The sequence below is a fragment of the Plectrocnemia conspersa genome, unplaced genomic scaffold, assembly GCF_051122295.1.
Source record: "Plectrocnemia conspersa isolate PC_06_02 unplaced genomic scaffold, ASM5112229v1 ptg000004l, whole genome shotgun sequence".
Lineage (NCBI taxonomy): Eukaryota > Metazoa > Arthropoda > Insecta > Trichoptera > Polycentropodidae > Plectrocnemia > Plectrocnemia conspersa.
The window spans coordinates 9,255,403-9,278,740 of NW_028277168.1; the positions used below are offsets into that span (position 1 = coordinate 9,255,403).

At 27.8% G+C, this 23,338-nt stretch overlaps 1 protein-coding gene across 1 annotated transcript in view; it reads right to left on the reverse strand.

Moving 5' to 3' along the window:
* Positions 1-3,334: 3,334 nt before the first annotated feature.
* The window catches only part of LOC148235846 (zwei Ig domain protein zig-8-like), a 100,237-nt gene continuing 80,233 nt past the window's right edge, over positions 3,335-23,338 (reverse strand). The window contains exons 3-7 of the mRNA XM_088184092.1: positions 7,628-7,827; positions 7,315-7,534; positions 5,850-5,977; positions 4,084-4,252; positions 3,335-4,006 (exon numbers count right to left, since the gene is read on the reverse strand). Of these exons, the coding sequence (XP_088040218.1) occupies positions 3,888-4,006; positions 4,084-4,252; positions 5,850-5,977; positions 7,315-7,534; positions 7,628-7,827 (836 nt within the window). The 3' untranslated portion in view covers positions 3,335-3,887. The remainder of the gene's footprint in view (positions 4,007-4,083; positions 4,253-5,849; positions 5,978-7,314; positions 7,535-7,627; positions 7,828-23,338) is intronic.

Consider the following 23,338-nt stretch of genomic DNA (forward strand, 5'->3'; position numbering starts at 1 on the left):
AACTTTAAAGCCTTGAGTAGAATATATTCTCCACAAATATCTTACCCTTACCCTTCAATAGAAATGTTATTTGTATATTCAGGTCCCCTTGCCCGTGGGAATTCTTTCACTATTAAAGTAGAGGTTTTTGACAAAAATACTTCCGTCGATGACTTGAAAGTGGCTTTCGAGTAGAGATGGTGATTTTTTATTACATTAACCTAGTTTATGATCATTGAATATCCTTGGCTTTGTTATGCAGAGCGCGTGACACCTCAATAATTTATGATCGATTTGCATTCTGTACGATATGATGGTTCGCAGCGTCCTTTATTATTATTTTATTGTCTGGAAACTAAGCTAAGCCAAATACTCCTCATTATTAAAATAAAATCTTAAGACTTATCTGTATTTGTATTCTAGTGTCTCTTTGCTAGGAGCGCTAATTTAAAATTGTATTCTCGTATCAGTGTTTACTCAATGAAGTGGCGGTGTATACAATACGGCAATACTGCAATATTTAGAGTGCCCTACTTCAGTGATGCGCCAACTATTTTTATTTTCGACCCCTATTTGCTTTACAATTTTGTCGCGACCCATGTATATACATTTTTTATTTATCAAAATGAAGTAAAATGCGAGACTTTTTCATGAAAAATAGTTTTATAAAACGTTGATTATTTAAATTAGGTGTGAAGTATGACTATGTAAAGAATTAGTAATTTTTGCCATTCTCGGGCATTCTTATTACGTGTTAGTTGTCGCTAAGAGAGAGTACGCAATCTGCGTCGCGTTGCTTGGCCCTTCATCTGGCGGCTATTAGGGCCTCTGCTATCGTCACAATATTAAAAATAAATTTGGCTAATTTACTAGTATTTGATTATTGTTGAATAAAAGTTGTATATATTTAATTCCAAAAAGTTTTTCTTAACCCTTGAAGGAGGTCTGCATCCATGATTTGCTCATCACTGCCCCAGAGAGTCGTGATTTCATCCCTTTTTTGCCGCTACAGTCAGGACGATAGCATTTGAAAACGCTACGAGGCATCCAGCTTCATAGCGAGCTTGCCAAACAGAAGATGTTATCAGCGATAGGTTTGAGGAGCTGGAAAAAATATGTAGGATAGTGCTTATCTATTTTATATGTGTTTTATATATTTTTTTAATGTTTCGTTATGACGTATTAGAACACTTATTTAAATGGTAATGGTCACATTTTAAACAGAAAAATAAATATGTTTTCAATTGAATTTAATGAAGAAATACCTTAACACATACCTTAGATTTCTTAAACACTCCCTTCCCAGTATAAACAAATTATATGTAAAACACAGTTATTATGTTTTAGGACCAAATTAGTATTTATTTTTTCTCTTTACTTATTATAAAAAACTGCTACACTTTTCATTAAAGTATTTATTTTTATTCTTAAATAAAGATATATTTTTATATAAATAATTAAAATGTTTATGTCTTTAAAGATTATATTTACCAAAGGGTATATTTATGTTTTATTATTGAATCACTGGTTTTTGTTTAGTAGGTTTATATTATACTATTTTTAAAGTACCAATGTATGTGCATATGTATGTAAAGGAAACAAAAAAAATTTGAACCAACTACATGTTTTTTTGGATTTAATCTTTATTTATAAAAATTAATAATAAAATTACTTTCAAAAGTACTTATATTGTTTTAATAATTTCAGACTTATCAAAAGCCACTACAGAAATAAATTAACATAAAGCAAGAATAAATATCAGTACTCCACTGTAATACATTTGTAAGAGAGATTAAATAAAAAGTCTGAAATTAAGGTTTTATCTGCACTTAAAATTATAATATAAACCGTGTTACGTCGAGCTATGAAATTCGCCTCTAAGTTTTGAGCGCCGCTGGATTTTACGAGTCTCCTTGTGTGACCCATTTAAACCATTACCTTACCAAGTGTAGTTTTCAGAACGTACACTCTCTTAACCCCGTTGTTCTCAACTGTATTTTTTTGCTTTATGACCTTAATGTCAGCTTGTTTACAGTTTATGGTAATTTTGACCTTATATTGGTAAATTTTCAATATATCTTGCATGCATAACACACCACTTATATGTACCTAAATTTATATAATGATTTTCTTCTTCAAGACGAAAATATATTTACTTTTTTTATTATGAACGATGCGTGTTTTCACGTCCTCACCGCATTATCGAAGAACTTTCTCAAAGCTCAAGTAGGTACTATATATGACCCTTAAGACATAAAGTGTAATGTTATGAGCAAACTTCGCGTGAATAATTCATCTGACGCATTAGATGGCCAACAAGTTAACTGTGCGTAAATTTTAACAACTCAAAGTTTAAACATTGCGGTTTCAAGGTTAGATTCAAATCTTGAGCGAACAGTGTTGTTTGTTGCTATTACTAATTCATAAGCCGTGTGGTTAATTAAATTCGTAAATAAATAAGGCGGAAATTTCATACAACTCGAACAAATATAGCACTCAAGTATATAGAACAACACTTGATGCGGATGTGTGTAGTACTTTTATGGTGAAAATTTACGCAAACAACGCCGAAATGAAAAATAAATATTGTTTTGAATAATTTAATTCTCTTTCGTTTTCGTTTATTTTTGTCATACATACGTATGCATGCACGTACGATATGTACAGGGTGCATAAAAAATATGGAATTTTTATCACACATTGTACATATAAATACCTACATAAAACGCACTTAATATGACATAAATACATTTTTATATAATAATACGTTGGTCGAATATCGCCTAAATATTACAATGTCATTATTGTTATATTTATACATAAAATCTACAGTGAAAAATTAACAATGGAATAAAATTCTTATCAATCGAACATTACATATATTCGTTAATATAGTATGATTTTTTTAATATATATACATTTACATCCTTTTTTTATTATGCACCAAAGCACAGTGTGCACAAATAGTATATTTTATAAATATTTATTTAACTATGTACAACATTTTCAGACCGTCACATTATTCTCTTTGTGTTCACGTCATATAATATAATAAACATAAATAATTATTGTATCATACAAAAATTGCTATCGTTATTCAAAAATACTACATCCGATATACACATGTATAATACATTGTAATAAACAAAAATAATTTTAGAATTTTATATATAAGCTCATCATTCGACTAATCCAATCTAGGCGTATTTAACATTTCACGTTCGACTTAAACGAAAAATATAGTAACACCACAGCCGCCTGCAGCACGTGGAAAACGTGGATATTTAGTAACGGTCTACTTTGTAAGGATTATTTAAAAAAATGTAAAATAAAATATAACATTAAATGAAAATAGTTTTTAAAGATATAAAATATTTTTATTTAGCTATCACAGTGATTAATAAACGCCGTTCATATTTCATTATGAAACCGAAAAGTAATCACACCCTTTTAAGTATTAGTTAGCTTGTGAATTATTGTTAATAACTCAAATTATATAAAAGTAGTAATTTTACCGTAATTTATCTTATGTATAATACATACATTTACATTGATACATAAAAAAATCATATATTTTGACGCTATGACGATGTCTAATTTTGATGGTTTTATGTAAAGTATTGCCTAATCATATTTTAACTGTCCTTTAGATACAAAACTTATTTTAAACAAAAATGCACAGATAAAATACTGACAAACAGACAATTGAAGTAAGTATATTTAAAATAAAAAAAACAGTTACATATATATATATTTTCATTAAAATAGTATGATTACTTTCCGGTACCCAATAAAAAATTACACATTCACCGTGACTGTTCGTTCGTTCACCGTAATAATATTACCACACTTATAAAATTTGATAATGTATATATTTCTTAACAATACTATTGTATCACGTTATTGTGTCACCGGTCTAGCTGCCTCATCCTTGCGTACAGAACAGGAAGAAGCAAAAGGGGAAATATGTGTCTCGCGCTGCTAGACAATCCGGCGGATCCTGTCTGCATGGCAGCAGGGCGTTCTCCTTTATATGCACCAAAAGTTCGTTAATAATATAAAACAAATTAATTATCGTTAGCGCTGTAATAATCAATCAATTACCGTTTAGTACGTGCACTCTGACGCTGGCCACTTCAGCGTTGGAAGGGCTACAAGAGTACTTGCCAGAGTCAGGTAGATCAGCGTGCTGCACCAGCAATCTAGACGTTGTGACGTCACCCTTTTCGGTAATCACTGATATTCCACCGCGAGACGAGTCAATACTGATAACCTATATGTCACAAAATAATTTATTAATATGTAAAGGTTTTTATGAGCTACTTTGTCAACTAATTATGTAATCGATGTGTAAGGTAGTGAATCAGTCTGATTACATATTATTTTTATTTTAACTTAGAGGCACTATCGTCTTGAACTATAATTATTACTCCTAATAATATTTACTTTTATTGATATTTTTTCTGTATCATTGTAAAGCAATTTTAATTGATTTTGATTCTTTAACTTATCTCGGCGATTGATTGGCGGGTTTTAGGGCGGAAGGGTTGTGAAGTAGCAGTCATTATTTAACGTATAAATTTTCATATATATGTATAAAGAAATATTATATGGTTTAGTTGAAATGGTAGTCATCTAGCGATGTTCTTAAGATGATCCACTTTTTCTTTTATGTCAATGCGGTCTCTTCGCTCATCTCTGATTGTCCTTGCTGTTGTGACTCCATAGCGTTTTTATCTATGTGCCATATCCTTTATAATACTGGTTTGAGACAGCTATTAAACGGACTAGATAGCCACTTCGGCGATTGGTAACCAAAGAGTAGATTAACAATATTATTATGCCTAGAGTATAATGTATTTTTTTTCTAGCGCGCGTCCTTTCCAAACAAAGAATAGTATTTTTCAGTGTTACTTATCAGACAGATATACTATTAAGTAGTTCGTGAAATATTTATATGAACACGAGATCTCTTTTCTATTGTTGTGTGAAATACTATGCATGGTCTTACTATCAAGACGTGTTGATTTCTCTTTTCTTTATTCAGAAATTCTTGTTTGAATGACCTATATAGTTCAGTTGGTTGAGGCCCCCAAAATCTTTAATTTTTGCTTTATACCTGGTGTATAAATCGCTGAAATTGTAGGTTATTACTACCTACTTAGTACAGATTTATATACAAATATATTTGTACAGATAAATATGTGACATTTTAATACTCTGCCATATGATATTTTTGCCGACATTTGAAATTTAATATATCCCATTATCAAAATTAATCTACCTTAGTACTTAGTGAAATAATAAACAATTAAATATTCTGTCTAAACCGCACCTTTTGCCATTTTTATTTTACGTTAATTTTATTTATCTTATAAAGTATGAGTCTCTAAGAAATGTCAATAAAGATACGCCATATAACATGGCTGTTAACCAAGAGTTAGAAAAATGAATATATGTTTTACTTTGCTCTTTTTATATCAAATTTCTCTTTGAACAAAGCTTATTTTAGATCAATGTGATAAAATATACTTTTAGAGCTACATCCAATCAAATTAACATACATATTTTAAAGGCTTGTTTGTTGTCTGATTTGTATTTTTTAATAAAAACAAGATTTTTTATATCTATCGTAGAAACATATATAAAAACAATAGCAACACCTATACGTTACTTTTACACAATAATCACAAATAAAATGAAGGCTTAATAGTGTAAACTAAATTTGAATACCGATTGAATATACGATATTTGTGTCTTTTAAATTACATATAAATATAATAAATAATAATAAATAATAAAAAAATTATGTACAAGTTTAACACTATGATACAAATATAAACTATTGTAAGCTATAATAAAGGATTTACCTCGTCTTGGTGGTACCAGAATATGTACGTCGGTGGCTCTGGACTGTATCGAATGCTGCAAGTTAGGTTTATTGTGCTCCCCATATCAACGTGCAGATCTGGGCCACCCAATATTGTTGCAGTAGGAACTGTTGCAAATGATATAGTATATGTGTTATTATTATATTACATAGATACGCAATATAATATGTAAGTTTCTACGTTATACGTCATATTGTGTTTGAACGTTGTGATTGATGGTGTCGAGACAAGCTGTGTTTGTGATGCCTTCGATCTTATTATGGAAACATTGGAAAGAAGCAAGTGTGTTTGCTTTTAAAAATTGTAATTTTTCATGAATATCATAATGGAAATTTTAATCGACCACTTTGCTCTCTTGATGATTAATAACTCTTGTATGTGTTGGTAGCGCAACCATTGAGTGGTTTTAAGTGATTAAAAAAGTAAATTATTTGTTTTTCTTTATATTAATCATAAATAGGTATTTTATTAATTTGTATATATTATTATATAAATATATTTTTTGACGTAGCATAGATTTCAGAGGAAGTGAATATTAATCCATCAATTTAATCTAATATTTGTTTCAAATACTAAATAATATTTTTATTATATTTTGCGAATTTTTAATTTATGAAGAAATTCAATTTAAAATACTTTTAGTTGTCTCCGACCTGCTTAATAGGCAATTACTTATTCGGAGAATTGATAATATATATTTAATACAGTTAAAATTAATTTTTAAGAAAAAATATATTGTAGATTAAAAATTCTATAGATTTTTTTTTATTAATCAAAATATCATATAAAGTTATATAACACTATAATATTAAAAAAATATTATATACTTTTTGAACGAGCACAAAAAAATATTTTTAAAGAAATATATTAATAAAATTTTTCATAAATATTTTCTAAAAATAGTTTGTGACTTACTTTTACGAAATAAAAAAATAGAAAAATAGAAAAATTAAATAATGAAAGCGCTTCTTCACCTTATATTATAGAAGCAATATACTGACATCTGCATTGGTATCCACCAATTCGTATCCACGAAGGGAATATTTCTTGTTGAAAACCTTTTTAAGGGTCAAACCATAACAGGATAATACTACTTTAATTTGTTATACGAACTTCGTAAGCAAATAAAACTAAAGCGACCTGAGCCAACAAAAGTTGTGCTGTTTAATCAGGATAACGCATTTTCGTATAGATACTATTTTCAAAGTAGTTCATAGATAAATGATGTAGCTTTTAAGCCGGATCGATAAACGGTATCGCTTAAAATCTATCGTTATTGTTATTTATAGACATTATTATTTGAGGTTAAACATTATAATTTATTAATTTGGTGATAATGTATTTTTTTTTATTGACATTAGCTATATAAGCACAATTTACCACTCCTCGACTCCATACAAGAGTTATTATTTTCCCAAAGTTTTTTAATACAAAATACACGCACCTACGACGTTGAGATTTACAAAATAGCTCTTGACAGGCTGAGTGGACACTTGACATTCGTACATGCCGGCGTCTCTGAGCTGCGCCCATTTTATCTGAAGCGTCCACTCTCCGACATCGACGCTCTCCTTGTGATGTGTCGTTTGAAATCTCTGATCCGACGTATAGGTGTAAGTACCAGCCGTCAAGATGTGAAGATCCCGGTGCCTTATCCACGATACCTGCGGTGTTAAAATCACAGTCAAACACATAACCGCAGTGAGATCCGGCGGTTGAAAGGACGAAGGAGCTAACGCGATTCCGAAAGTACTCACGCTTTTGTTGCCAAGATTTCTGACTTTACACGAAAGGTAAGCTGATTTGCCCACTAATGCGGTTATGTTTCTAGGCACCGCATCAAAGTAGGGCTGGTTCAGACTCGGCGGGGAATGGGTTGAATATCCAGGCCCTGAGAGCATGTTATTATGGCTACCGCCCCCTTTGTTGTAAACACCGGCGGAAACCGAGATGCTTCCTGAAAAAAGAGATGAAAATACATACATTAGCTACACGCTATTAAATATATACTAACGCGAGAATTGGGATTTTTCTCGAAATTAATTAAACCAGAAATGATTGTACTAAACAATGTTTGTATTAAATAAAAACACAAAATAAATTTATTTATATATTTTATTTTAAAGTTGCAATTATATTTTTTTATTGTATATTTATTTATTTCTACTTATCTTAATCATTACCACTTAAACGCCAGCGACTCACCGGTGCGTCATTTGTTGTTTTTTTTTTACAAAATATGTTTTAAAACAAGATAATGAAATATTTACAAATTATTTTTTTTAATATTAATGATTATTATACATGCTTTATTTTTCAGTAAGTCAAGTATTATAAAAATAAATAAATTAACCGGTACCACCGGTATTTCATTTTGTAATACCAATAGTATCGAATGTCGATTTTTGATCTATATCGGTATTACCTATATTGTTATTCCAAATAATAATAAAAAGAAACACGAATATTATGAAAATATATGATACATAAAAAAATAGTAGTACCATCATTTTATTTCTTTTTTATACGTTCAGTATATTTAACCATTAGCTAAAATAATTCACTAAGTAATAAAAAAAGTCAAACTATTTAATTATTATTTAATCGTTTTGGGGTAATCAAGTTTGAAAAATTAACTTCAGTAAAGTAGAGTTACCGTTTGATAATATTGTCTGTACGTACAAGAAACACTCGAGCGAGGAGTACAAAAAGAATTTGTTTTGCTTGTATTCGGCTGGATTAATTAAAACAATTTCTAGATTAGTTTAGAGAAAATTTTGCGAAGCGAAGAGAGAGGAAGGCAAGGCTTTCGCATACACTTTTTTCGTGTTTAAATCTTGAGAGCAGCGCTACAATTTGATTTTAATCAGAAAATGTAAGACTCACATTTAATTGTTTAAAGCAAATGGTTTATTTTAATAAAATTAAATTGTATGTAATAAATTAGTAAATATTTTAATATTATCTACATATAAAGCAATAGATGATTCATAAGGTATTACATTTAATTGATAAAATAATTGTATTATTTAAAACAAATACAATATTATTATACCTTAATGTTTACTACTATTTAACAAATTTTAGTTTCCAAAGCACAATTAGTACAAAGAATATATTTTAAAATTTTATGATTTTATTATCCAGCTATATTATTTATATAAATAAAGTCTTAAATGAGAATCTAGTAATATTTAAATTTATCGCATTCAGATCTTAGAATATTTATATTAATCAGTTACTTATATAGAATTACTTCAAAGAAGCAGCAATCAAAACAAATTAATGAAGCTCTATTATTAAAGCATATTTATGTTCTATAAGGGTCCACACAAAAGAACGAGAAATATTCAGCAAGTCGAGACCAAGGTTAATAAAAATTTAATTTTTTTTATTTGGTTGACAACAATGATGTTTCTGATAGAATCCGCATGACAGTCGCAGTTACATTATGTTTAATATAGTCGTTGGAATATCTTATTTTAATAAGTGCAAGGTCTGTAAATACAGGTAAATTTATTTTGGGCAAAATAATTGATAATGAGAAAAAGTAAAATCTCGCAAAATTGTTATAGCAAGAAAAAGTTACATTTATGAATATTAATTTACTTTTTTACAAATTCCTGTAAATAAATATCTAGAACTATTTTTCTATGATAAACTATGTCAAAAAGGTGCTGATGCTAGGCTTCTGTGAGGTTTAAGCAATGATGCTATTAATCATGCATCATATATTAGTTATGCGTATTTTTTGTATTCGTCGGACGGTCGCTTAACGTTGGACTTTAAATATAGTGATTCTTAGAGGTTTGGTCAGACCCTAACGTGATTGGCTCGCAATTAGTGTCATATTCCTTGAATGATCAAAATAAAATATGTGACACTCGGTGATAACACCAATATTTGGCAAACCCTCGCCAAGCACAAGACGAACAACATCTATTCTTACACAACAGCGTCTAGACCACCAATTGACATTCACAAACAAAGAATCTCGAACTAACGATACTGACATCTTCATTTTCTACAAATCGTATTTTTTTGTACAATCAACTGTGATTAGCATTTCTTACGATTGACTATCTGCATGAATTACATTACTGGGGATTAATCCCGAAACATAATTTGGTCTCAGGCTCACTAAAGATGTGCTCTGAAGCTACTACATACAAGTCAATCATTGTATCTCAAAACAATATATTGTTTTGAGATAAAATTATATGATAACTATTCGAATATCCCTAGTTTATAGACGTCTATATATGTTCTTAATCCTTGTAGTGTGTGGTTGATCCGCGAGAAAATTTACAATAGTAATAAAGCTAGCTACGGGGGTTTTTGAAGCGCAAGTTTGCGGTCTCAAGTGTGTATCGGAATATTTTAAAGTAATCCCCGTCGGTTTGTGTAGCAAAATTTAACTGGAACCGTAAATCACAATGAAAATGCGATAAAGCGGATTACTGGCATTTGATATATTGTATTTATGCGCCGCCTCTAATGAAAAACATGCCTTTGGAGACCTGATCTAGCACTCGTTCATAGAAACGTAAAATCCGCTCTCATGAATTATACATTTGGTAATAGGCTACGGATAAATAGGAAATGTATCGATGCGATTTGATGTATGGGACTGTGGAATGTTATATAAGCGCTATGACAATCTTATTGGGTTATTCAGTTAACAATGCGATGACAATTTGACTGAGTAGGGTAAACCAATATTTACTATACAATATATATTTTCTTTTATTTATTTATTTTGTAAATGTATGTGCAAAACATAAAACCTAAATATCAATACACATATAACCATAATTATAAAATTTTAATTAATATATAACACATATTAAAAGTTTAACCAGATCCGAAAGGTCACTTTATTTTTTATTTCGTTTCTCTTTTTACAAATATCATTATTATCTATGAGCTGAATTTAGCTTTTTTGTAAATTTTTTGGTACTATTTATATACTATATTTATCCGTGAAATCGGCTTAGTTCTAATTAACTAGCTGGTTGATAAATTTCGTGTCGATATACTTCTGTCGTTCTGTAGCCCAGCCCATTTCCGATCAAGTATCTGCCGCAATATCCCGAAATGATTTTTTTCATATTGATCATTTGAGACAGCTCTGACGAGTCGCAGATAAAGATGTTTACGAACCTATTGCATCATCTAAAATTAGTTTTCGTCTTAAAAAAAGCATGGTCCAGATTGCTTATGTCTACAACATATGTAATGATTTTTTTTATTTATTTTTATTTTTATTAAATCTTCTGTTTTAACCTGACAAGCGTAAGCCCAATGCGTTACAACGGAGAAAATCTGTACCAACTGAGTAAGTTAATCATATATAATAACAATTAAGTATTAACCACGAGCTTAAAATTCTGGGAATCAATGACATCTATATTATTAATTATAAATTATTATGTGTAATATAATTTATAATCAAAGGATGTCACTGCAGCTAGGGCCAGTTTTTTAATAATAGCGTATTTTTCATAAATTAAAATTTGAGTTCCGCTGCCGGGGCTTAAACACGTAACCTCAGAGTTACTCGTCTAAGATGTTACGGACTACGCTATTTTATCCTTGATCCAAATATAAAAAAGATACAAATTAGAAATAAACAGTATATTTTGTTGAAAATTTTTTACTCTTGCTCTTATTTTCTTTACTTTTGTTCCCTGTAGTACATAATTTAAAATGAAATGTTTGAGAAAAAATATATTCAGGTGCTTGTCGAAATATCATAGTAGAGGGGCTTTTCAAGTTCGAAGTCTGATTTATGAGGTTAAACATATAGACGTAGAATTAAATTTATATTGTCTCAAAGAGCTTATTATTGGAACTGAAAGAATTTTCCAGTATAATTCACTTCCAGTTCGTTCGCAATTTGCAATCATACATACATTAAAATTCGTACATTGTTTGCGATTCGATTTCGTGTGTATATTTTTTTGCCTTTATTTCGTCTCTTTCTAAAATTTCTAATGTATAATTCATTTCGCGCGCGTTTCCCGCTTTGATTTCGTTATAATACATATGAATATAGCAAAGTTTATTATGGAGACCGAAATTTTTATGGGTGTCGTATAACCTTACACGTATAATATATTCTATATATAGACATATTGTAATAATATATGTATATGAGTGAGTATGGAAATTATAATAACGTCAATATCACGAAACATGATGTTCATTTTATATACTTTTCATTAAATTTTATTGCACAAAATTTTCGATTTACCCGCACATTGTTATATGTATGTTTTTCGGTATTTCGTTTGTACTAGAATTATGTTAAACATTGAAAATTTACATAATGAAATGTAAATTCAAAGGACTTATTTTGTAATATGTTCTATATTTATTAGTTTTCGTTTTGCATAACTTTTTTATTGTATTTACTTTGAAACAGTATTCAAACTTATTTATAACTTATATACATGATAGTGTTGCACCTCACTATTGCTTTTCTAAAAGGCAACTAAGTATAAATTGTAAACAAGTTTATTATGCAGTAAATATACTGTTAGTTAATGTTCGTTGGAGAACAGAACACTAATCTGCACTTATGGTAATAAAATAAGGTAATCTATTTATTATTTAAATGCATACTTAATTTTCCTTTACCGTGTTTAGCAATCATTAAATAACTTATGTCTATATTAATCTCAATACTACAGCAATACTTGTATAAACTATTGTATTTATAGCGGTTTTAAATATTAGGCTATTGTGTTTTATGAAATGAGTCGCTTTTTTATAAAAGATAAAGAACTAATATTTTTCTATAACAATCATATTATTTTTTTTCGTATTGTCTGATCTCAAAAAGGCACCATATTTAAAATGGGACCTTTATTTATTTTTCAAAAGATATTTGTAAATTATCATTTTATCAATATAATATAGAAAATTATTCTAAAATTTCATCACTATGGTAATTTTTTAACACTGAAATACAAGTACTTCATTGATCACTCGCATTTTCAACTCTCACTCTAAATGGAAATGAAATTATTCAATATTTAAAGTGACGGAATAGAATTTTCGCGAAAGCCGATCCGGAGTATACTCATCACTGATACATAAAATAATCATACAAATCTCATAAAATATGTATGCGGCCGTAATAAGCACGCTTTAGGCCATAATTAATACGCCGCGATAACGCTCATGCTCCGAATTTCCCTGAGGAGAACTGAGGAAAACTGAGGTGGCCGGGGCCGAATAAGTGCCGGAAGGAAACGGAGAATAAATATAAATAAACGAATATTAAAAAAAAACTCCCATCTCGCGCTTATCTTACACTTCATATTTCAATTTTCGATAAAGGCCCCGTGCCAACTCTTACGCGAATTTAATTTTCGCACAAACGATAAATTAAAGAGGGCGTGGGTCAACGAACGTCCGGTGGTTGCGAAATAATATTATCGCTCGCACCGTTATCCAAAATGTTTTCTGAATTAGCGGACCCATTTTTTACAATTTCAGCCTTATCTAAGGTCTATCTCCTTCACGCTCTGCTTGCCTTTAAACGATGTTAATGAGCCATCTAGCTCCATGATTTTTTTAATGCGCCTTATAAATCAACTGTGTCGAAAATCGCATCAATAAATGATACTCAGATTTTAATTGCGGTAATAAAAGCATTTTTTGTCATGAATTTTACTGTGGAATAGATGACCTCTAGATATTTATTGGTATAGAATCGCTCAAGTGTAAACGTAGTGAAAACATAGACTTGAGTTATAGTTTTATTAACATTGGTTAAACTATTTTTTTACAATAATAATTTATATATGAAAGTCCTTAATTAATGTATTTAACACGTTTAGATATTATTATTATTTAATTCTAAATGAGTTTTAGAGATGTTTATAATAAATAAATACACGATTACATATGTCATCACTAAAACATATCTTATCTATTCTACGAAATACAACTCGATACACAGCCGATAATAATACAACTCGACATGCCAGCAAAGACTTTTTCAAATCCATCGCCTGATAGCGGCATTCACATTTATATGTGGTAATTTACATATGTTCAAAAAAATAAATTGTTACTAGCTTTTACGGCGTCTATATACCTGCAAAGTCACACACTTTTTCTCTCAAAACCCAATACTATTTAACAGTATTCAGAATCTAAATCAATTCCAATAATCTTTAGTTTGTATTTTAATTTTTTACTTGTAAGTTATTTAATGTAACAAATAATGATGTATCGTAAACATGTACCATATTTGGCTAAAAAAAATTGATATAGTCTGTATTTATTATTTTATCGTCTTTTTTGTAATAATTATATATAATGTCAACATAACTTTAAATAGCCTGATATGAATATGTATTAAGTTTTTTTAAATTTATTGCATTTAGTGACATCTGATTTTTAAAACAGTAATTGATTGTGCTTAATTTGAACAGGTTTATAAATTTTATATATGGCGTTTAAACGAATTGAAATGCATTTTTCGAGTTGCTTCGATTAACACGCGGAATTCACCATTTTGCCTTCATGAATTATTCATATAATATACATTTTACACGTCGAAAGTTCGCGTCTCATCGCGGAATTCGACTCGTTATCGTTCGTTGAAAATTTATCGAAGCCTCTGAAATTTTTGACGTATCGCCGATAGGACGAAAGAAAAAATGTCGAGCCTGTAGAATACACTACCTCAATTTCGTAATTTTCGTATTCTAGAAAATTTGCACTTTTACTAAAAGCTATACACGCGGGTGTAATTTAGCAACACTAAAACAAAACTGAAAACAACGCTCTTGAACCCTCTACATTGTACAATTTTAAACTTTAACCATATGAAGAGCTTCGAACTTAATCTGGGTTTTGTTCGATTAAGCTGAACTAACATTTTGTTAAAATTAACACTACTTTTAATAGGATAATACTATATTTATTATAATAATAAATACATATATAAATACATACAATATTGTTATTACATTAGTAAGTTTAATAAATTTTTGGTAAGGTAATTTATAAAATAATATAATGTTTAATAAGAATTAATATAATAGACACATCAAAATATACATTTTATGTTCAAATAAAGGTGCCATAAAGTTATTAACCAAAATCAAAATGTACGAATTAAATTCCCATTGGACGAATCAGTTCTTAAAACGACTGTCAACAAAATGTCACTTTGATGGATTACTATTAGATGTATATTTTAAAAAATAAAATATATTTTATATAATAAAATATGTATAATAATAAAAAATATTACTTTACTTCTTTTATATTAATAAATAAGTTCATTTTAATCATACATATTAAAAGTTGCACCTTTCAGGATTAAAATTTTAATAATACTAATCTATCAGTAAAAAAATATTTAATATATAATGATTTATAATAATATTTAAATTTCATTGTCCTTTTATATATCTTAGCTATCAGCAAATCAATAAAATTTAAAAATGTTATTTTTTTTTTTAATTTCAATAAATAATTTGATTAAATAAAATTTCAAAATGCTTTTATTTATTCATTATTATAAAACTATGCATTGATAAAATATATATTCAAATATAAATTATATAAAAGATAAAAGGCAAAAGCTAGATGTATAAAAAAGTAGTGGACTTTCACTCCCAAAATGTTTAACTTGCTCTAACTGTGGTCATTGCGACAATGCTTGTTTTAAAACTTTAAATTGACCGAAAGCGTTTTCTACATAAAGTACTTTATTTTATAGAAATTCTCAAAGGATAAAAAATATTTTCTTAGCGATTAGGGACTAAAATATTTTTAACCACTGAAATGCATTTTAACTCTTATATAAGAAATGTATAGTGTACTATGCTCCACATTTAAAAATGTATTAAATAGCAATTATAATGCAAATTATAAATATAATATAGTATAATAAAGTAATTTCGTTTTTATTATATAATGTATATTTTATTAATACAATATACATATTATAATCTAGTTTTATAACTCATGATTGATGCTTTGCGAAAAGCAATTTAGCATTGGGTCCGCTTTATTAACGTGAAACGTTAACTTAAGACTTGTATCGCGTGCGATTGCTTTCATAATCGCGATTAATTATAACCGTATTTTATATAAACAATAAGAAAACATCACACAAGAACACACGAATAATACTTTCACATTTATTGCTTTTAATATTTATATTTATGCATCTAAAACATTCCAACAGTAAATCTAATGAGCTTTTATTTTATATAATGAAAAAATGTTTCGAAATATTTTTGTTGTAGATTTTTCTGCACTCGCGCGAGCTTTCATTTTTCTTGTATATTAAAGCTTCTTTTGCAACGATCGATGAGCTTCGCTGCTTTCCCGTCTGCGTTATACGACTCTCCAGAGATTTTAAGCATTATCTATGTGAGTGGTGTCGGCTGATGATTTTCAAAAGGAACAAGGGCAAATAATGCCTTATAATTTTTTTGCTCTAGGGACCGACACTCGTCTTCTTGCGATCTATTTCTATTTATTTTACATCACGTGACAAATAGTCGTTTGGCTTGCTAAAAATTAGTAAAATATACATTAAGCCAACTTATAACATGTTTGCATATGTGTGAGAAAAAGATTCAAATCGCACGAAAACTCTAGAACAGGTACTAGAAGTAATTTCGGGCAATTAAAAAAGTCTGAATTTTTATATTGAACTTTGATGTCTTTAACTGTTCTATTTTGAAGCAAAATTTTGAATTTTACCTTTTTATAGTAAACTACTATATTTTTTTTGTATTTTTAATTTATATATAATAAAAAAACTACATTTATTAATTTTTAAACAGATTATGCTTGTAAAAAATCAGAAAGAAACATATTTTTAATTTCATTTTGGGTTGTTTTAAGTATAAAACCAAATTATAAGCCAAAAGTTTAGGTGCATGTTATTAAAAACTGGTTAAAAATTTGTAAAAAATCAAAAATATATTAATTATTAAGGTCATTTAGATGTTTCTTTGAGTTAAAAAACTCACACGATATGATAAATTTATGTTGATACATGATTTTTGATATTTTTTATCTTCTTATTATTTATTTTATATATATATACATATATAAATAACAATAAACCTTGTTATAAATCATAAAACCTTAACGTGTTAAGAATATTTTATTTTATTAAGCATTATGTGTGATTAAAAAAAAATATTTTTACAAATTTAATTGAATATTTATATATAACATTTAATTGCCAAAGCAGCAAATATAGCCATAAAGATATTAAAAATTATAATATAAGTGATATTGAAATTTATACTAGAATTTTTATAAGTTGTTTTGTATATTACTTGGTAATATTGCGGCAAATCAATCAATTTAATTTTATAAATGCATAAAAGGTTTCCTTTTCCTTCTTTAAACTAATATATTCACTCAAAAAGCCATAATTTTACTGTCAAGTCAAACGTTTAAAATAATCAGTGCTGTAATAATTACATCACTGGCCACGATTTTTAAGTAAAACTTCAAAATCACGATAAGAAAAAATCGTGTGTATTTGCCGTTTGGAAATTTAATATAAAATCCATATGACGTAATATTAATCGGGCTATTTAATTTGCTGTGTGCACATTATCGTTAAAATAATTATATGATTAACTAAATATGCTAAAATAAAATAAATGCTTTAGTTTAAATTCTTAACAAAAATTGAGAGGAAGTTAGTAGTGTGTTATAAAAAATACTATATGAGGATATGTTGCGAGATATACGAAAATATCTTATCTTATCTAACGCACGGGAGTACTTTACACCCTCGTTAGCTTTAATGTACTTTTTATATGTATTTATATACTATGTGTATTTTAGATTTAGTGTTGGTACATAATAAATTATGTTATACTTGCTGGAAAGATTATATACGCCTATCACATATATATTTTTTGTATGTTTGAATACAAGTCTTAACAGCAAATATTAAAGCTTATAACTGAAATCAAATAATATAAAAATACTACAGAGGTCTTATTATAAGTTTTAAAATAATTTTACATTGTAATGATACCATTAACTCTTCATACAGAAATATCGTTATTTATGTATAATATTATATAGTTATAAGTTGGGCGAGCATTGAAATGTCGGTGAGGGATAAGCAGCGTCTTGACAGATTCGAGAGAAAGGTTATAGGAAGATCTTTGCACCTCGCTGGGTTATTGTTGAGACATGAGATAGGACGAAGAGGGACATGACATAATTAAAATGTATATATATTTATTTATATATTTTTCAGCGTAAGCACAATACGTGTTAATGGGGCAACACATAACACATACAAGTGAGCATTGTAATAGCACTAAAAATCTAAGTTTATTTTTTTATAAATTGTAAGCTATTGTATTTATATGATCAGTTTAGACCTTTATATATTTTACTATGTGTCGTAGTGAGTGAATCTGGTCGATTGTGAAGCGGCCTTGTAAAAACCCGCATTCATATTTTTCCACAATTAAGAAGTCGTGAGGTAGGAGTCTCTCAAAAATTATATATGACAGTATTTTTTACGGTAACTAGTTCTCGCACAGGAGTGAGCCTCCTTTTTTTGGAACAAGACATATGATCCTTTTATTTTATTTTTCACGGATTTCTTCCTTTTTCCATATTTGTGTTTCGCTGTAATTAAAATATTCTTCTGGTATACCATCACTTTCTGGTTATGCATAATATTATTCTTTAGCCTTTTTACGGCTCTCAGCACATTCTCGAATGTTGGTTCATCAATCGTTTCTTGGGTGTGAGCTGAAACCATTATTTGTTGAGGATGGTTATATATTATAGTATATGCTATTCTAGTATTTGTTATGTTGCTATCTGAATTAATCTTGCGAATATACCGCATCCATCCAACTCTTTATCAGTGCCCAAAGTATTTTTTCCTTATCATGGCACTTATCAATGTTTCCTCTAAGCTGCGCGCGTGCGCGGCCGCGCAGTGATCTCACTCCTTCAATCAAGATAAATTTTTTAAAATTTACCATTTAAATATATTTTAAAATAAAAAAATGTATGATGAAACCACGATAAGTTCGGTCATCAACTTATCACAGTCGAATATTGATGATTATTCTATTACCATATAAAAGCTTATTTTTTATGTCCTGTTAAGCTTAGTTCCGTTTGGACTTCATCTAAAAATTGAAATACTCAACATTTTTACATTGTCAATATCTTAAGTCAATTAAGCAAAAATATTGTTTTTTTAATAATTTGGCATTCGAATTTATTATTTCTTATTTTACGTTAATATTTTTTTAAAATATGTTTGACATACATATGTATGTTTTAAATTTTTTACTTTATCTTAAAAAAATAATATAAATAAATTGAAAAATGAGTTCTTATTTAATATAAATTAACGCATACTTTAAAAATATATATAAGTTATACATTAATATCATATCAAAATATTATACATATTTTCAATAAAATTTATAAGAAGTATTGAATCAGGGTTTTATTCACAATTATACAAATGCGATGTATTGGGCTTAATAATTTAATAACTAAAAAATATAATTTGATACTGTTACGTTCATACAAAAAGTAATATTAATAATATTTTTTGCCGGCTAAAAGTTATTTGCCTACTTTTTATGAGCTTTTTTTTGCTATCGCTTTAAATTAAAAAAAGGAACGAAATTTATATGTGAATGTTTTTCTTCAGGGATTTTAAGCTTCTCAAATTCAAATATTTGGTATATAGACAATTAGCTAATGATGAGTGATTGTCATAAAATTATCAAAAAAAAGTTAAGCCTTTTTTTTGATTTTTCAATATTTATAGTTTAAAATAGGTGACTATTTATTCTAAGTTTAAATTTTTTAAGCGCGATCTTAATTGTATTTTAAAGCATATTACCTACTATTAGGCCCACAAAGACTAAAATTTTGTACCTTATATACTCCATTTCTAAAACATTATAATAATTTTTGTGCTTGTTTTATTAGTTGTTTTTCAAATATTAGTTGGGTGTGAAATTAATATGTATTTATAGTTAATTAATTGTTCGCTTTATTTGAGACATAATTAAAATTATTTTAGTAATTTTATTAAAATTCAGTCTATTAAAAATATATTTAAAAAACAATTTAACGATTTAACTAGCTATGTTTTGTATTGAATTACACACAAAAATTTAAAATTATGATGAAATTTTTTTTTTTTATACTTTGGGACTAATCTTAATAATACTTTAATTCCACATATTTTTTTTATTGAAAATTTAATCTTTTATTTTATTTAAATTATTTAAATGGGTTTAAAATATTCAAAATAAATATTAGTAGTTTACATGATCCTATGGAAAATAATATAATAATATATCTAATTTTTGGCGTAGTAAAAATTATGCCTTTGAATTTGTTTTGATGAAATAAAAACCATCTGTATTTCATTGCTTCATGGTTATTGAAACATTGAATATTTATACATTCTTTACTCTATGTATACAATAGTTAGTCAAATAAATAAAATATATATTAAAATTACATCAATTTACAAAAAATATTATGTTTACTTCTAACAGAGTTTTTGTAATATTATATTGTAAACAGCACTGTATATCTCAAAAAATTAGGAATAGAGCGGGTGTCTATAATTAAAGAAATAGAAACACTTTCACGGACAATATAAACAATGTTCAGCAAGTCATCTGTATGAACTGAAACACCTAAAGAATTTTCTGAAATTTTAGATATTGACGTTATATTATTAAGGTTACCTAGGCTCTCTGAATAAAACTCTCTAAAAAGAAATTATGTTATTTTAATAAAATAATGTAAATAAAAACCTTAATAATTAAATGATCTTATATATAAATATTTCTTGAAGTATCTAGAAAATTCGCAATTTTAAGTGGTATGTATGATATTACACAATGTATTTGGAGAATTACTAATTTTATTCAAAAAAATACTAAAGAGCGATTTGACGCTTAAAATTAGAAAAGTAAAAAATGATTTAGAGAAAATCACATTATTAAGATAAGGTAGTGTAGAGGTTAAGCATACTGTAAATTCTAATAATAATATAGACACTTCTAGAATTCTTTAATTTATTAAATTGCTATGCTATGACTTAATTAAAAGTTTTCCCGAACAAGACATGTAAATAGAAAGCTAAGAAAAACATTAAGAAAAACTATGTGCATTTAAATAAAAATAATGATGAAAAGTATTTAAACAAAATATTGGAACAATTTACAGATTTAAAGTTTTTAGTTGATGAAAAATATAAAACTGGTTGTAGAGACATAGTTAATGATATAATTATGTACATCCTTAAAGATGAAGAGTATAAGAAACTTTCAGTTTTTTTGAATATTTGTTTAACATTTTAAGCATCAAGTGGATTATGCTTGATGAATTATAAATATTTAACATAATAAATATTTAGGCAATTTAATAAAATTTTTTCTAATAAGTATATACAGTTTGGATAAAATTTCAAAAACAAATTTATTTGTTAAAAATATTTTTAATACACGGTTGAATTTTGCTCTGTAATTATGTTTGATTAAATTTTTTGTAGATAATACATTTTATTTTGAACCTAAAAGATAAATGTCAAATCTAGAATTTTTTAAGCTTAAATTAACTAATGTTTAATATTTATGTGTATATAAATAAATATCCTAAATCTATTTTTAATATTATATAAACTAAACACTATAAATAATATTAAAAACCATATTTTATTGATATAAATTATTATTAAAAATTTTTAGCATTAAAATATTTTCATTTTATTAAATATAATATATATATACAACAAATTGAGGTTCGTTTAAATGTAAAAATTATACTACACATATGGTGGTTAGGCCTGCTCGGCCTTTTGATTTTCCGCGCCTTAGTGAACCAGATTATTAGCTCATACGTTTTTATTTTTTTTTACAAACATAAATATAAATATAAAAACAAACTATCATAACATAAAACCACTTTCACTATATAAATGTAGATTCATTATAATCATAATCAATAAGAGCTGCACTTTAAATGGATGTATTAACTCAACTAAACATTGAAACTAATACGTGTTAAATAATAATGAAATTGCTAACATCATTTGACATGACTGTTAGTATTTATCGTATATTAACTTAGTGGGGCATATATTTTTTTTACCTGAAACGACGTAATATAAAATTCTTTCTTAGTACACTTAAAAACGTAATAATATGAACGCGCACGACCATCGTAGGTACATTACCAAGACTCGCCAGTTAATGTCTCCCGCTTATCGGCCATTTCCATTTCCAGCGCATTATTTCCGTGACCTTCATGGAAAACGCGCATTTTACCCGCCCAGTAAGAAACAAAGAAAACCATTTAAAATTGTGCAATGTTACGGAAGCCATATACGGCGGGATGATGCGGATACGAACACGAAGAGAACTCGGCAGTGGCGTAGTTAGAAAAAAGGCTCTTTAATTAAGAAATAACCGTAGGGTACAACGAAAAAGGGGTGTTATAAAAATAAGTATATAAAGTGCTATTGAATTAAATTAAAATATTTTAATTAAAAATAATACCGCATTCCATCGATTTTAAAACGCATGTTTTTTTTATGTTTTGTGCACTCTGAATTCAGGGGTGCGTTTTATAATCGAAAGCGTCTCAAAAATGTCAGCTAATTGTAAATTGTTTAGAAACATTAAATTCTTTAAAAAAAATATTTTTCACATGGTAAGACTGTATATTTAACAATTTTTTATTGAGGCTATAAAAGAATTTTAGTAAATATAATAAATGAGCATATAATTCTATAGTTGAATTAGTAAATTTTTAAATCACAATTTAACTGACCTTCAAACAATCAATAATCACTACTTTTCTTCTTCGTTAAAATGATTTTTTAACTTAGTAGAAATTTAATTATGCATAAATAAAAATCTGTTTTTTTGTTCATATATATTATAAATATTAATAAGTACATCAAAATATATTGACATATATTTTTTGGATTTGCTGATGTCAACCGCAAGTGCCTCGAAACAGTAACCACGCCATTGGAACTCGGTTAAAACGGCAGTTAGCAGGTACACATACACACAATGCGAGTTTTGCATACGTAATTAGTTTGATAGTTAGGCTGAATTATGACGTCGGTATTATTTAACTATTAAATGCCGTTCGATTAATGTATGTGTACTCGCAATTATTCCAGCTGTCACGTGTCGTCACGTGACGTCGGTCGTGTGTCACAGGCGCGACGTGGACAGGCGCGTCAGTCTAACCCTTCTATATAATTAGCGAAATAATTGAAAGCTTTTTCGTCACGACACCTCATGTTATTATTAATTTAACTTTCAAATAGTTATTTGTGATCCTATATACTTTAATTTAGTAATTTACACTGCAATTATATGTTTGCTATAAAATATATAAATATTTAAAATATGTTATGCACTAGTTTAAATATG